At 38.9% G+C, this 14,642-nt stretch overlaps 1 protein-coding gene across 1 annotated transcript in view; it reads left to right on the forward strand.

Annotated features, from left to right (window-relative positions):
* The window catches only part of LONRF1 (LON peptidase N-terminal domain and ring finger 1), a 47,002-nt gene that overhangs the window by 6,752 nt on the left and 25,608 nt on the right, over positions 1-14,642 (forward strand). Inside the window, exons 2-6 of the mRNA XM_007446087.1 lie at positions 8,133-8,251; positions 9,271-9,393; positions 12,400-12,549; positions 13,017-13,257; positions 13,357-13,453. Coding sequence (XP_007446149.1) covers positions 8,133-8,251; positions 9,271-9,393; positions 12,400-12,549; positions 13,017-13,257; positions 13,357-13,453 — 730 coding nt within the window. The remainder of the gene's footprint in view (positions 1-8,132; positions 8,252-9,270; positions 9,394-12,399; positions 12,550-13,016; positions 13,258-13,356; positions 13,454-14,642) is intronic.

Consider the following 14,642-nt stretch of genomic DNA (forward strand, 5'->3'; position numbering starts at 1 on the left):
TGTTATAAAGCAGAAACTAACACACCATTGTAAAGCAATTATTCCCCAATAAAGAAAAAAAAAAAAAAAAAAAAAGAGTTAGGTAAACTGTCCAAAGTGGATCTGGAGCCAGATCTTCTGAATCCAATGGTTATGATTTTAATTATTATGCCAGACTACTATTCCTGGACTTTATTAACCAGTCACTAACAACTTGTCAATTGGCAGCTCTTAGTTTAACTGTGATAACCAAGTTCTACCGTACTGAACGTGACAAAGAAATAGAAGCAAAGAAATTTGGTATTTCAGTTAGCCATTGGAATTCCTGAAACAGCTCAACATATAAATATCTAAGAAAAAAGACACTCAAGAGGAATACTTACACATGAACAATCCAGATAGCCAATAAATAGTTTTAAAGGTCAAACTCACTGAAAAAATGCACATTAAAATAATGATGCTGAGTGGCATGGACATATATACACTACCAAACGTAAAATAGATAGCTTAGTGGGAAGCAGCCCCATAGCACAGGGAGATCAGCTCGGTGCCCACCTGGAGGGGTGGGATGGGGGGGAGGGAGGGAGATGCAAGAGGGAAGAGATATGGGAACATATGTATATGTATAACTGATTCACTTTGTTATAAAGCAGAAACTAACACACCATTGTAAAGCAATTATACTCCAAATAAAGATGTTAAAAAAAAATAATGATGCTATTTTCATTTGTGTTTTCCTAGGAAACAAATACATAGCTTCTGGGAGTGTAAACTAAAGTTTTATAAAAGAAGGGTGAGCAGAATGTATTGAGGACTGTATATCTATATAACTTTCTACACAGTCACTCAACTTTATAGAAAATAACTAAGGAAATAAACTGATATGTAAAAGCTTATAGATATATGTTCATTGCAGTATAGCAAAGAACTATATAGTAATGAATTTTTGTATTAGCAAAAATTAGAATAGGGAATTTTTAAATAGATGGTATACATAGTGGAATAGTTTGCAACCATTAAAAATCTTGTGGATATAATTACATTGACAGAAAAAGCAGATTATACACAGTATATATGGTATATTTTATAAAACTGTACATTAAAAATGTAATCTACACAAACAAAAAGTACAGGTTATATGCCAATACTGGTTATTTCTCAATTCATGAGAGCATGAATTGAGGAACTTTAGGGGACAGATTTTAATGAATTCCTTTGTGGTGGGAAAAGGATTTTTAATTCGTAATTTTCTGTATTTTTCAAAGTTTAAATAGTTTATAACTTTTGTTATTCAAAACAAGTTTCTTGAAGATGAAATAAATGATGTGTACACTCCTATTACTACCCATCACGTACTGGAAAACAGTTGAGGAATCAGCACTCTGGAGAACTCTCCCTCCACAGCCCATGTGGGGCCTTGGACAACTTAAAACTAGTTTCCTCACTGTAGCAGAATTTTATTTCAGTCTTTTTATTTGCCTAATGACTTACAATATTACTGGGTTGAAGAGAAGAGAAAATGAGGGCATGAATTGAGGAGCTCAAGGGGACAGATTTTAATGAATTTCCCCTGGTTCAGCAAACATTTATCAAAGCCAGGATTTGAGGATACAGAGACAGTAAATAATGGAGGGAGCTCAAAAACAGATTTTTAAAATTAAATAAATGCTCACATACAGTAAAGGAACACAATCATAATAGCAAACACTTAAAATAGTGCTTAAAATATACCAAGCCCTGTTCTAAGTACTTTGCACACATTAACTCTCTCTCTCTCCCCCCCACCCCTCTCCCCTCCCTCTCTCCCCCTCGCTCACTCTGCTCCAGACACACGGGCCTCCTGGCTGTTCCTCCAACACACCAGGCACGGTCCTGCCCCAGGGCCTTTGCACGGGCCGTGCGCTCGGCCAGGAAGGCCTCTCCCCCAGATATCTTCTCACTTCATTCAGATCCTTACTTAATGTCGGCTGCCCACCTGAATTGAAGCCTCTGAAGTCTGCCCTCTTTGCAATGGAAAACCTCTCGCCCCTTTTCTTTCTCTCTCTCTCTCTCTCTCTCTCTCTTTCTCTCTGTCTCTCTCCCCCACCCTCTCCCTCTCTCTCCCTCTCTCTCCCCCTCTCTCCCCCTCTCCCTCTCCCCCCCTCCCCTGTTATTAGCATAGAGGCAAACAGCAAGAACTCTGGAGTCAGCTTGGAGGTAGCATCTAGAATCCACCACTTACGAGCTGTTTGATCTTGGGCAAATTACTTAAACTCTCTGTACTCAGTTTCTTCATCTATAAAAATGTGGACAATGTTATACCCACATAGGATTGTTCTGAAGGTTGTAAATTATTTAGAACAGTACATAGTTTGTTGTTGTTATCAAATAACTGTATTAGCTGAAAAAAAAAATCATCTCACGTAACTTAAATTCTTGCCCTTTGCTTCTTTGTGTATATTTTTGCATTGAAGAAGTGTGCTTAGTGCATCGCATGGGGAGATCAGCTTGGCACTTTGTGTCCACCTAGAGGGGTGGGATGGGGAGGGTGGGAGGGAGACGCGAGAGGGAGGGGATACGGGGATATACATATACGTATAGCTGATTCACTTTGTTATACAGCAGAAACTAATACAACATTGTAAAGTAATCATACTCCAATAAAGATGTTTTAAAAAAAAAAAGTCTGCCTAAAATTAGTTCAGTTCTTCCCTTTGGGGTAGATTTTTTTTTTTTTTTTTTTTTGCGGTACGTGGGCCTCTCACTGTTGTGGCCTCTCCCGTTGCGGAGCACTCCGGACGCACAGGCTCAGCGGCCATGGCTCATGGGCCTAGCCACTCCGCGGCATGTGGGATCTTCCCGGACCGGGGCACGAACCCGTGTCCCCTGCATCGGGAGGTGGACTCTCAACCACTGCGCCACCGGGGAAGCCCTAAATTTTTTATTTTATATTGGAGTACAGTTGATTAACAATGTGTCAGTTTCAGGTGTATAGCAAATTGATTCAGTTATACATGTATCTATTCTTTTTCAAATTATTTTCCCATTTAGGGTATTACAGAATATTGAGTAGAGTTCCCTGTGCTCTACAGTAGGTCCTTGTTGGTAATCTATTTTAAATATAGTAGTGTGTATATGTCAATCCCAAACTCCCAATTTATCCCTCCCCCCACCTTTCCCCTTTGGTAACCATAAGTTTGCTTTCTGAGTCTGATTTCTAAGTTTCTGTTTTGTAAATTAGTTCATTTGTATCTTTTTTTAGATTCCACATATAAGCGATATCATATGGTATTTGTCTTTCTCTCATTTCCTTCACTTAGTATGATAATCTCTAGGTCAATCCATGTTGCTGCAAATGGCACTATTTCATTCTTTTTTATAGCTGAGTAGTATTCCATTGTATGTATGTACCACATCTTCTTTACTCATTCATCTGTCAGTGGACATTTAGGTTGCTTCCCTGTCCCGGCTGTTGTAAATAGTGCTGCAGTGAACATTGGGGTGTATGTATCTTTTCGAATTACCGTTTTCTCTGAATATATGCCCAGGAGTGGGACTGCTGGATGGTATGGTAATTCTATTTTTAGTTTTCTGAGGAATGTCCATACTGTTCTCCATAATGGTTGTACCAATTTACATTCCCACCAACAGTGTAGGAGGGTTCCCTTTTCTCCACATCCTCTCCAGCATTTATTGTTTGTAGACTTTTTGATGATGGCCATTCTGATTGGTGTGAGGTGATATCGCATTGTAGTTTTCATCTGCATTTCTCTAATAGCCTTTTCATGTGCCTCTGGGCATCTGTATGTCTTCTCTGGAGAACCATCTATTGAGATCTTCTGCCCATTTTTTGATAGGGTCGCTTGTTTTTTTGATATTGACCTGTATGAGCTGTTCCTAGATTTTGGAGATTAATCCCTCGTCAGTTGTTCATTTGCAAATATTTTCTTCCATTCTGTGGGTTGTCTTTTCATTTTGTTTATGGTTTCCTTTGCTGTGCACAAGTTTATGAGTTTAATTCGGTCCCATTTGCTTATTTTTGTTTTTATTTCCATTTCTCTAGGAGGCGGATCTATAAAGATACTGCTGCAATTTATGTCAGAGTGTTATGCCTGTGTTTTCTTCTAAGAGTTTTATAGTATCAGGTCTTACATTTAGGTCTTTCATCCATTTCGAGTTCATTTTTGTGTCTGGTGTTAGGGAGTGTTCTAATTCCATTCTTCTACATGTAGCTGTGCAGTTTTCCCAGCACCATTTATTGAAGAGACTGTCTTTTCTCCATTGTATAGTCTTGCCTCCTTTGTCGTAGATTAATTGAACATAGGTGGACAAAAACTCAGGCTTATAGCTGAGGAAACTGAGGTACAGAGGGGCTTGCCAATTTGCCCCAGTTCACAGCGAGTGAGTGGAGGAGCTAGAAGTTGAACCCGGGCAGTCTGGCTTCCAGGCTCATGCTCTGAATCTTTATGGGATGCTGAGTGGCAGTAGACGCAAAGGAAAGCGTCTTGGAGAAGAGACTGGTGAGCTGAGTCTTACGGGATTGGAAAATGTTATCCAGACCGAGGGGAGTTGGTTTGAGGTGGTCTCACAAAGAACGATAAGGAGGAAGCTCTGTGAAGAAAGGAGGAGATGTGAAGTAGAAAGGCATGCATGGGGCTGAGTGAGCAGCTAGGTCTTGTTGGAGTCAAGTGGGAGGCTCATAACGATGGGAAATAAGGCTGGAGAGATGGGCAGGACCCAAGCAGGGAGAAACTTGGATGTTGTGCTAAATGCCTATTCATCTGTGGATGGTGAGGATATAGGTAAAACTGGAGGCAGGGGGTGCAGTGAGCAATCTGCTATGGTAGTCTTAATGATATTCTGGAAGCCAAAACTAAGGCAATTAGCAGTAGGATTGGAAGAGACCAGGGGTGGATTTGGGAAATATTGGAGGAGGTAAAATTGACCACGGTTAAGAGTTTGATTTGGGAATATAGTGACCAGACACCTTTTTTGGGGGGTGGGGTGTGAGAAGTTTACTGAACTTGAAAAACACAGCAGGCTGTTGGAAATTTGATGCACCTGGAGGTAGAATGAGAAAATTAGATGTGGGATTTAAATCATGCTCAGTACACTTAGCCCAAACCCCATCTTTATACTTCTTCATTTTTCCAACAAATTGAGTCTGTAATGTGCCAGGCACTGCATACCTGCAGCTGTGAACTGAGAGGCAGGCCCGCCTGGTGGCCTGTGCAGTGAGGTGACTAGTTCATTCCAGCGTCGGCAGGACAAGGTAGGAAGCAGACAGTAAATGTCTGTCGCCTGTTTCACACCTGAGTTAATCACACACACACCAGGCTGATGGCGTTTTTTTTCAGTTGCCTTTTTCGCAAAAGTGGATACGGAGGGCAGACATTCTGTATTCTTAGGATATTCGAAGGACTCCAATTAGTGCATTTGGCTCTTTTTTTGAATTAAGAAGGATCTGCAGGAAATAAGTTAGGTAGGCCTAATCTCTTTTAAAACATATTGGAGAGTGTGAACTCAATTGATGAGGTGGGGTTTCCCCTCCCCCCAAACAGTCATTCAAATGTAGTCCATTGGGCTTCCCTGGTGGCGCAGTGGTTGAGAGTCCACCTGCCGATGCAGGGGACATGGGTTCGTGCCCCAGTCCAGGAAGATCCCATGTGCCGCACAGCTGGGTCCGTGAGCCGTGGCCGCTGACCCTGCGTGTCCGGAGCCTATGCTCTGCCACGGGAGAGGCCACAACAGTGAGAGGCCCGCGTACCGCCAAAAAAAAAAAAAAATGTAGTCCATTGACATTTGAAGTTCTCAATAAAAACATGACCTATGAGGATTTGGGGAGCAAGAGTTTTAAAATATGATCCTCTTCTCGTCTCTTCATGGGGTCTACCTCTTTTCTAATCCCAGTAGACACTAGCTTTCCAGGGAGTCTGGATAGCCTGAGTGCTTCTGTGTTGAGATGAGAGGGGCACAGTCCTTTCTTGCTTCCCTCAGAGGGGAGAAGCGTTGTAGACTGACTGGGTGCTTTAAAGGCGGAGGTCTCCTCCGCCCCTTCCCTCAGTGCTGCCCTAGAGAAGCTGCGTAAAGGGCACCACTGAGCAGCGAGGCCTTGATCAGAGGGTGCGTTACTCACGAGGTCCGAATGTGTACTGCGTCAAGTGTCATGCCATGGGGACTTGCTGTAAAAAACAACATGTGAGAAGATAAAAAAACCCAGTGAGGGATCCGTGTGTGGAGTGGGCTGCTTGTTGTGACCGTGAACCCCCTGTCTCTGGAGGTGCTGGAGCACAGGCGGGGTCCCAAGAATGCTGTTGGAAGCACCTAGCTGTGCACGTCCTGGTCACCGTCCTCTCCAGTTCAAGGGTTTGGATGTGCTGTAGTGACTGCTTACTCCTTGGACTGGTCTGGCACACGTTGCTCTGTTTCCCGAACTCTAGTTGTGCTTGTGAAATCAGGATCACGTGGTGCCATTTCACAAGAAAATAGAATTTTCTAATGAGACTGTAAGCTCCTCGAAGACATGGATAAAGTAAAATCTTTTAAACCCCCTCAGGGTCTAGCTTGGACTCTTCATTCTTGATTGAGTAATCACATGGAGCTTTCAGTTTCTATGCGTTTTTGTTCAAAGATAATGATTTACAATTATATTGCTTTAAGAAACAAAAGATGGAATATGCCAGATGTGTCTTTTTCTACTGAGGAAGTAAATATTTTCATGAAATATTAATTTTATTCTTGAAAATTTTTCATTGGTATAAATCTGAGGGAACAATATAATTCGGGTTCTCAAGTACCAGCAACTGAAAAAGACCTAATTTAATTGTTTAATCTAGATTTATCTGTAGAAAAGCAATGATTTAAAAACTAGAGTAGGGACTTCCCTAGTGGTGCAGTGGTTAAGAATCTGCCTGCCAATGCAGGGGACACAGGTTCGAGCCCTGGTCCGGGAAGATCCCACATGCTGCAGAGCAACTAAGCCTGTGCGCCACAACTACTGAGGCTGCACTCTAGAGCCCGCAATCCACAGCTACTGAAGCCCATGTGCCTAGAGCCCGTGCTCCGCAACAAGAGAAGCCACCACAATGAGAAGCTCGCACATCGCAAGGAAGAGTAGCCCCCGCTCGCTGCAACTAGAGAAAGCCCGTGTGCAGCAACAAAGACCCAGTGCAGCCAAAAATAAATAATTAAAAAAAAAACAACTAGAGTAAATGAGGGAGCTATTAACGAGTTTTGTTTTATTATAGTTTTTTTTTTTTTTGAATGAGGCATTATGGGTCTTTACACCCTTCCCACACTGAATGCTTTGTTTTTTAAGCATACATTTTGGAAGCCTCCAAAGATGAATAGCTTTCAAAGAAGAGTCAAGTTATGTCATCTGTAGATGTACTGAAAATTAGTTTCTGGCCTAGACTTCAGTTTTACAATCTATGTACCTGTAGTAATTGATTGTAGTATCATAAATGAACCAACTGTCTAAAATTTTGAGTGCAATTGGATACTAGTTTAGTTTCTGAAGTAGTGATGGAGAACATAGTGAAATTATCAACAAAGCTTTTTTCCCTCAAATATCTGAAATTAAATCTGTCTGGGGACTGTCCAATACTATTTTTGCTAATGGCAGGAATTAAAATGTTTTCCCTCTTAAAAAAGCTGACTCTTATCAACCCATTTCCTCCAGAAGCAGGATCACTGTGTACTTTCCTAAGACCGTGCCTTGGTCAGTCTTTGTAACTATGGGATCCCATGTGCAGTGGTTACACATATGGTCATTTATAAATAGGATTTCAAAATTGGTATAAAAAAGTTAGATTTACCACAAAAAGGTAAATCTTCTAAATATCTAAGACATGAGTCTTTTAAATTTTAACAGAATGACCTATTTTAAGAAAACATTTTCTTAGGAATGATTATTCATATTATAAAAATATTTTCAGTTTTTTTAAAAAGCATAATTTCCTCCACTAAAATAATCTACTCATAAGGATTTGATATAAATTATAAATTGTAACATACTAGTGGGTTGCACCTGTACAGTGCTTGGTTCACTGCCTTTGCTTTGGTGGTTACTGACTAGAATCACTGAGTCAGTTCTTAATCTAGTATGATGTATTTTGTGGGTCATACAATAATCTTTTAAAAATAATCAAACCTTCATAGTATATTTATTTCAGAGCCCAGCGACTTGACTCTGAAAATTTACAGAGCTGAATCATATGCTGGTCTGCGAGAGTTTAAAGCAGCCATAGAAGATTTAAATGCAGTTCTCTTTCAACTGCCAAATTGGCCTGAGGTAAAATTACTGTCTTACATTTGCATACATTTACAAATTTCAGCTGCAGGGAATATGCATTCAGTTATGGTTATAAGTTATAATGGAATGGATTGGGTGATTCTTTAAATAAAATAAAGAGTTCTAGAAATCTAAGGTCAATATTTTGAGTGGATGAATATCATGACAGTTTTTTAAACTATAAGAAACCTTTGTCTCCTAACCAAAGAACAACCTGAATTCAAGGCACAGAAAAAAACAGACTTTAATATACATCATTTCCTCAAAGAGACACAACTGGCCCTATTGCAGAGCTGGATCCAAACTGGTTATCAATGGAGGAGGTTTTATCAACGGAAAGAGAAGAGGTCCTTGTGGCTGAACAGTTGACTGAGGCATTGTGCTGGGAACTGGATGATTAGGCTGTGGTTTACTGTGGTAGATGGGTTCAAAGGAGGTTGCCTTGCCCATGCTGTTTTAAAAAAAGACTTGTGGCATGTATATAGTATATAATCAGTTTACTAATTCTCCTTTTTATCAAACTGCCAAGGCAAATTAGTCCATCTCCCATATATATTCTTTAAGCTAGAAGTCATTTTTTTATGTGACTTTTTCCTCCATTCAAAGCTGTGCCTTTGAGGACAGTATAGTAAGGATGCTCTAAAAGTTATAAATTAATAAGGAAAATGATTCAAAATCCCATGATGGCATGACTGGTTAGTACAAGTCCAATGAATGTTAAGAGGGAAAATGATTGTACGGACAGCTTTACAACTGTTAAAAAGAAAGAACCCTCTGGACTTATCACTGAAGGGATATAATGAGAAATGTGGTTTTGAAGTCACTTTCTGGGCCTCAGCTCCCCTGTAGGTGCCTCTCCAGGGCAGGGTGTAAATATGCCTTTAGAATGCTTGGGCCTCCTCAGTCAGAGTTTCAAAATGAGTATTTCCAAGCAGACTTTTTTTGTTTTCCCCTTGATACTGATTTTTTTAAAAAATAATTCCATCCATAAAAGTCATGTATATGTGCTTTTATTGAAGGTCTACTTCAGGAAAGGAAAAGTCCTCCATGATGCTGGTTTTTTAGGTGATGCCTTACAACTGTTTCTTCAGTGCTTAGCGCTTGATGAAGATTTCGCACCTGCAAAGCTAGAAGTAGAAAAGGTAATCAGTTTACCAACTATAATACTTCATGGTAGGGCTACGACACAGGTCTTTTTACAAATGCCAGTTAGAATCTTGGGTAAGAACATAAGGAGTGTCCATAAGTCTATAAGTCAAATTCAGTAGCAATTTGACAAGTAGTTTTCAGGCTTATGTACTTATTAGCATACTGAATTCTTACCGAAATCAAAACATTTCATTCAGAGATGGTTAAATGCATTATTTTTGCCTAGTTAAATTTAGATGTTCTCTAATAGTTTGTTCCATGGGAGCCAGACTAATCATCCTTAATTAAACATTGTTGTCATGATGTTCCTGCTCAGGAATTTTTATTGGCTTCCTTTGCCTTTCATTTCAGGTCTCAACTTTGCTTGCTTTCCATGGTTGCCAGTGGTATTGCCCCACTCAATTTGTTTTGCCTTAATATTCTCAGTACTGCATACATCCCTTTCCAAAGTTTGTTCAGTGATGTGTCAGTAGGTGTTAATTAAAAGGAAAAAGGGAAGGGGGTTCTCCGATCAAATGACTTTGGAAAACATTGGGTCGAACCAAACAGATTTCGGATTTTGTCAAGAGTTTTTGCTTTGCTAGCATGACAACAGCATTCAGCTTTTGCCAGATTTACCCACAGAGCATCTGGGATGACTTGAGTCTTTGAAAAATGTTTTGGGAAAATCTACCCTAATATAATTTCAGTGCCCTGTCATGAGATGCTCCCCTCGATGTCCCCCAAAGATGCCACGTTATTTATTACCTTCGTAGTGTTTCTCAGAGTGTCGCTTTTTTTCAGAATTACCTCGGGTGCATGGTAAACACAGAGATTCCTGGGCCCTACCACAGACCTTTGGAATTAGAATCTCCAGAATTGGGGCATAGTTTAACAAGCACCTTGAGAGATTCTTATGTACCTTGAAGTATGAGAATTTTGAAATTTTTCTCAGATTCCAAATGCCTTATGAATACAGCTAACATTGCTATATCCTCTATAAGGTTTGTTTGCATACATGTTCTAGCCCACTGATTTAACAAAAAATGGTTTACTGGTGTGTGTTTTCTGACTGTTCTCTCTGCTAGAGTGATCGCCCTGGTGAGATTGCAGACTTTTTAAGGGTTTATGAGTTTGCATTTTCCATGCTGCTGGATATCCTTATACTTCTGTAAATATTTGTTTGTTCGTTAATAAGGTCAGGTGAATGCAAAATACCTACTGCCTTGAAATATTTATTTTTCCTCAGTATTTTTTTTTGTAAATTGTGGTATAATTTACATACAATAAAATGCATGGATTTTACAGTTCAGTGAGTTTTGAGAAATTATACAGTCACGTAACAGCACCCCAATCAAGATATAGAATATTTCCATCATCCTAGAAAGTTCCCTCATCTCCTTTCCAGCAAATCCCCGATCTCCCTGCTTCCAGAGGCAACTACCGTTCAGATTTCTATTACCATAGAATAGTTTTGCTATTCTAGAACTTCGTCTACATGGAATCATACAGCATATACTCTTTTGTGTCTGGCTTTTTTTGCTCAACATAATGTTTTTGAGATACATCCAGTAATTTTTTTCTTTTTTATTGTTTACCAAGTATCCCATTGTATGAACACACCACCGTTTGTGATATTCACAGTTAGTGGCAATTTTCATTTGGATTGTTTCCAGTTGATGCTATGGACATTCTTATACAAGTCATTTTGTGGACATACGTTATTTTTATATCTCTTCAGTAAATACCTAGGAGTGGAGTTGCTGTGTTCTAGGGTGGGTGTATGTTTAATACCTTTTTTTAAAATCAGGAAATGTAAAACCATACCCAGATTTTAAAATGTTTGTTCATTAGATGGGGTATTGCTTGAGCACATACAGATACACACACTTTTGTTTACATTGTATATATTTCCTTTTTAATTACATTGTAAAGACTCATGAAAAATTCTGATCTTTGTGTATTGAGAGACAGTACAGCTGAAAAGCCAAACTTCCAAATTGAGGCTTTAAGAAATCGTCTGCTGTACATATACACACAGCTTATTTGACAAGCAAACAAATTTGAATCCCTCTCATTTCCTTGTAGCCAGGTTCTTCCTCCGTCTTAACCACCCTGTTTCTTTGAGAGTTTTAGACATATTCCTGAGAGAAGCACCCAAGATTTTGATACTGCAGCTGCCTCTCATATCAGACAGCTGCCATTTGGTGCCACAATTAATGCTGGGCAGTGGTGACTGACTGTGCAGGTCACTTGTTCAGGGAGAAACTAAATTCAGTGTAAACACATGGAATTTTAGAGTTTTGTGGTTAAAGGTCCAAGTTCACATAAACACTCTTAAGTCCACCTTAAAATATACATTGGGATGAACCATGAACTATTTTGACAGGATAGGACTCACTGATGTTCAAAGGTAATATTTTCCACTTCCTTAAGATCTCTTCTTTCTACAAACCTCGTATTAAAACGTCAACCTTGGACTTCCCTCCCTGCCGATCCAGTGGTTAAGACTCCGTGCTTCCAATGCAGGGGGCACGGGTTTGATCCCTGGTCGGGGAACTAATAAGATCCCACATGCCTCGGGGTGTGGCTAAAATAAATAAATAAATAAAACGTCAACCTTTACCTTGGGTACCTTCTCAGGCTACCAAACTCACCACCCTGTGCCTTCCTTTTGAATCATTTATTTGAGGTGATTTGACCCCACTGAGGCACACCTTGGTTTTGCAAGACTTTTTAATCAGTATGGAAGTTCTGCTTTTTACTTAACCTGTTCCTTCCCTGCTCATTAAAAATAAAGTTGGCTACAAGTTCTTTCTTTTTCTTTTAAACTGATGGAATATTATATTCGTTCTAGGTGTATGATATAGTAATTTGATATTTTTGTAGATTATACTCCATATGAAGTTATTTGCTACAAATTTCCCCCAAATTCTTAAATATTAGGTAACTTTATATTAAATTATCCTCAACCAAATATTTTATATTTTTCATTACTTTTTATAATATTTCTCTTACAGATTTTATGTGATTTATTATCACCTGAAAACTTAAAAGAAGGCCTGAAGGACTCTTCCTGGAGCTCATTACCATGTATTAAAAACAAACCTTTTGGTTTTCCTTCAGTAATAGAAGAGTCTCATTGTGCCAGTGAGCTTACCCCAGAGCAGGTAAGGGGATGAGTAAAGACAATCATGGGCAATCTGTTTAGGTACTTTCAACCTAGTAGGTGTTGTCTTAATAGAATTTCATCTGTGGCCTTTTATTTTTATACTGAAAACTTTTATGTAAAGTATATGCTCATTAATCACAAATTTAGGTCATTCTATGTCAGAAAACTTTCAGTCTCTTGGAAAATATAGAACATTATTTATTTCAGTTTCCTTGGAGTAGGAACTATATTAGCATAACTGCTTTAACCTTATTATGATGTAAGCCAGCTTAATGTCCAGGGCTATCTAAGTACTGGCAAAAATCACTTACTTGCCAGGGTTTTAGAATTTAAAGTTGGTGCTGTTTAAATGAACAATAAAATGAACATTTTAAGACATCAAAATTTCAGTTTGGTTCTGGTGAGAATAAGGATAGTAAAGAAATACAGTTAGTTACCCTTATTTGTTGTATTCTTTTTTTGTAGAATGAAGAAATAGCAGAGGTCACTTCAGAGCCTGTCAAAGGAAGCCTAAACCATGCTCGGTCAGCACAGGCTATAAATTCGACAGACATGCCTGCCAGAGAGGATTGTTTAAAAAGAGTGTCCTCAGAACTTTCACTCTCTGTTCAAGAGCAAGGTGTTCTGCTGAAAAGAAAGCTGTCTCTCTTAGACCAGGATGTGATTGTAAATGAAGACGGAAGAAATAAGCTGAAAAGACAGGGAGGTAAAAATTTCACTACGCTCATATAAAACACACTGATTTATTTAGAATGGCCTTCAAACTTCTTCCTAAAGAAGATAACCCATCTCTTTGTTTTAATAGAAACTCCCAATGAAGTCTGTACATTTTCATTAACTTACGGTGACATCCCAGAAGAATTAATAGATGTCTCAGATTTTGAGTGTTCTCTCTGCATGAGGTAAGTATGTACAATTTTATAAAAGATGAATATTTTATATTAATGTAAATAAAGTACAGAGTATATAAAGGTAATCTACTCTGTAAAAATAGGCAATGTGAAGTAACAGAACAGTGGATTAAAAATCAAAAGATATGAATTTTAGTCCTAGGTTTCCCTTTCACATCTTAGGCAAATAATATAATCTCTGAACCTTATTTAGCTTTTCCTTACTTAGAAAGTGGGGTCAGGGTTTGCATAGCCTATATTGAAGTCTTGTAAGAATCAGATGACTAAAATATAAAAAGTATCTGGGGAATTGTTAAGTACTATAAAAGCTCTACATGTTATTACTGAGACTCCATGGTTTTAGATTTGGGTAAGAATACAATGATGTGTTGTGTGTATGTGATTCTATCTTGCTTATATATCTTAACATTGGATAAGGATTTCCATTACGTAGAATGCTTGTAATTCTAAGACTGATAGTTTAAAAAGAACATTTTCCAGGTACATAAACTGTGCTGGAGGCAAGGGAACGGTGTAAAGCACCCGGCACTGTCCACACCAGGCCAGGGGTGATGAGAGGTATTTCTGAGCAAGTCCCTTAATTCTGAGTCTTGGCTTCTTCATCTGTGAGGCGAGGGGATTAGACCCAGATGAAACAGTACTTCTAGGAACTTCCAAAGTATCGTGTTTCAGGAAATAATTATAATGTAAGAAAAATTAGTTTTTCCATATTGTTTGAATATTAAGCCTCCTATTTCTTTAGGATTCAATGGTAATAATTTAGTGGATGATTTTTGTAAGGCTTTTATAAGCTTGTTAAGAAACCCAGTTTTAAAGTGATGATAAAATAAGAATCTGTACAAAAACGAATGAGTAATTATTAATGATATAGGTTACATCATTAATTTTGCACTAAGTCTTTGAAATCTGGTGTGTATTTTAGATGCACTGCACTTCTCAGTTTGGACCAGCCCCATTTCAAGGGCGCCATAGCCACATGTGAGTGGCGGTTATGTTAGTACAGCTCCAGGCCCCCAGTGCAGGGTACCTCTGTGGATGGTGAACTTTTAAACGCTTCAGGAGGATATACTCATATTTACCACTGCCCCTTCTCTCCCCTCCTGCTCACCAGACCCTCCTTCTTCGTCCTCTACTCTAAAGAGAGATTAGTGTTATGGTTCCATTATTAGTTCGTTCACTT

This window comes from Lipotes vexillifer, unplaced genomic scaffold (genome assembly GCF_000442215.2).
Source record: "Lipotes vexillifer unplaced genomic scaffold, Lipotes_vexillifer_v1.1 scaffold462, whole genome shotgun sequence".
NCBI lineage: Eukaryota > Metazoa > Chordata > Mammalia > Artiodactyla > Lipotidae > Lipotes > Lipotes vexillifer.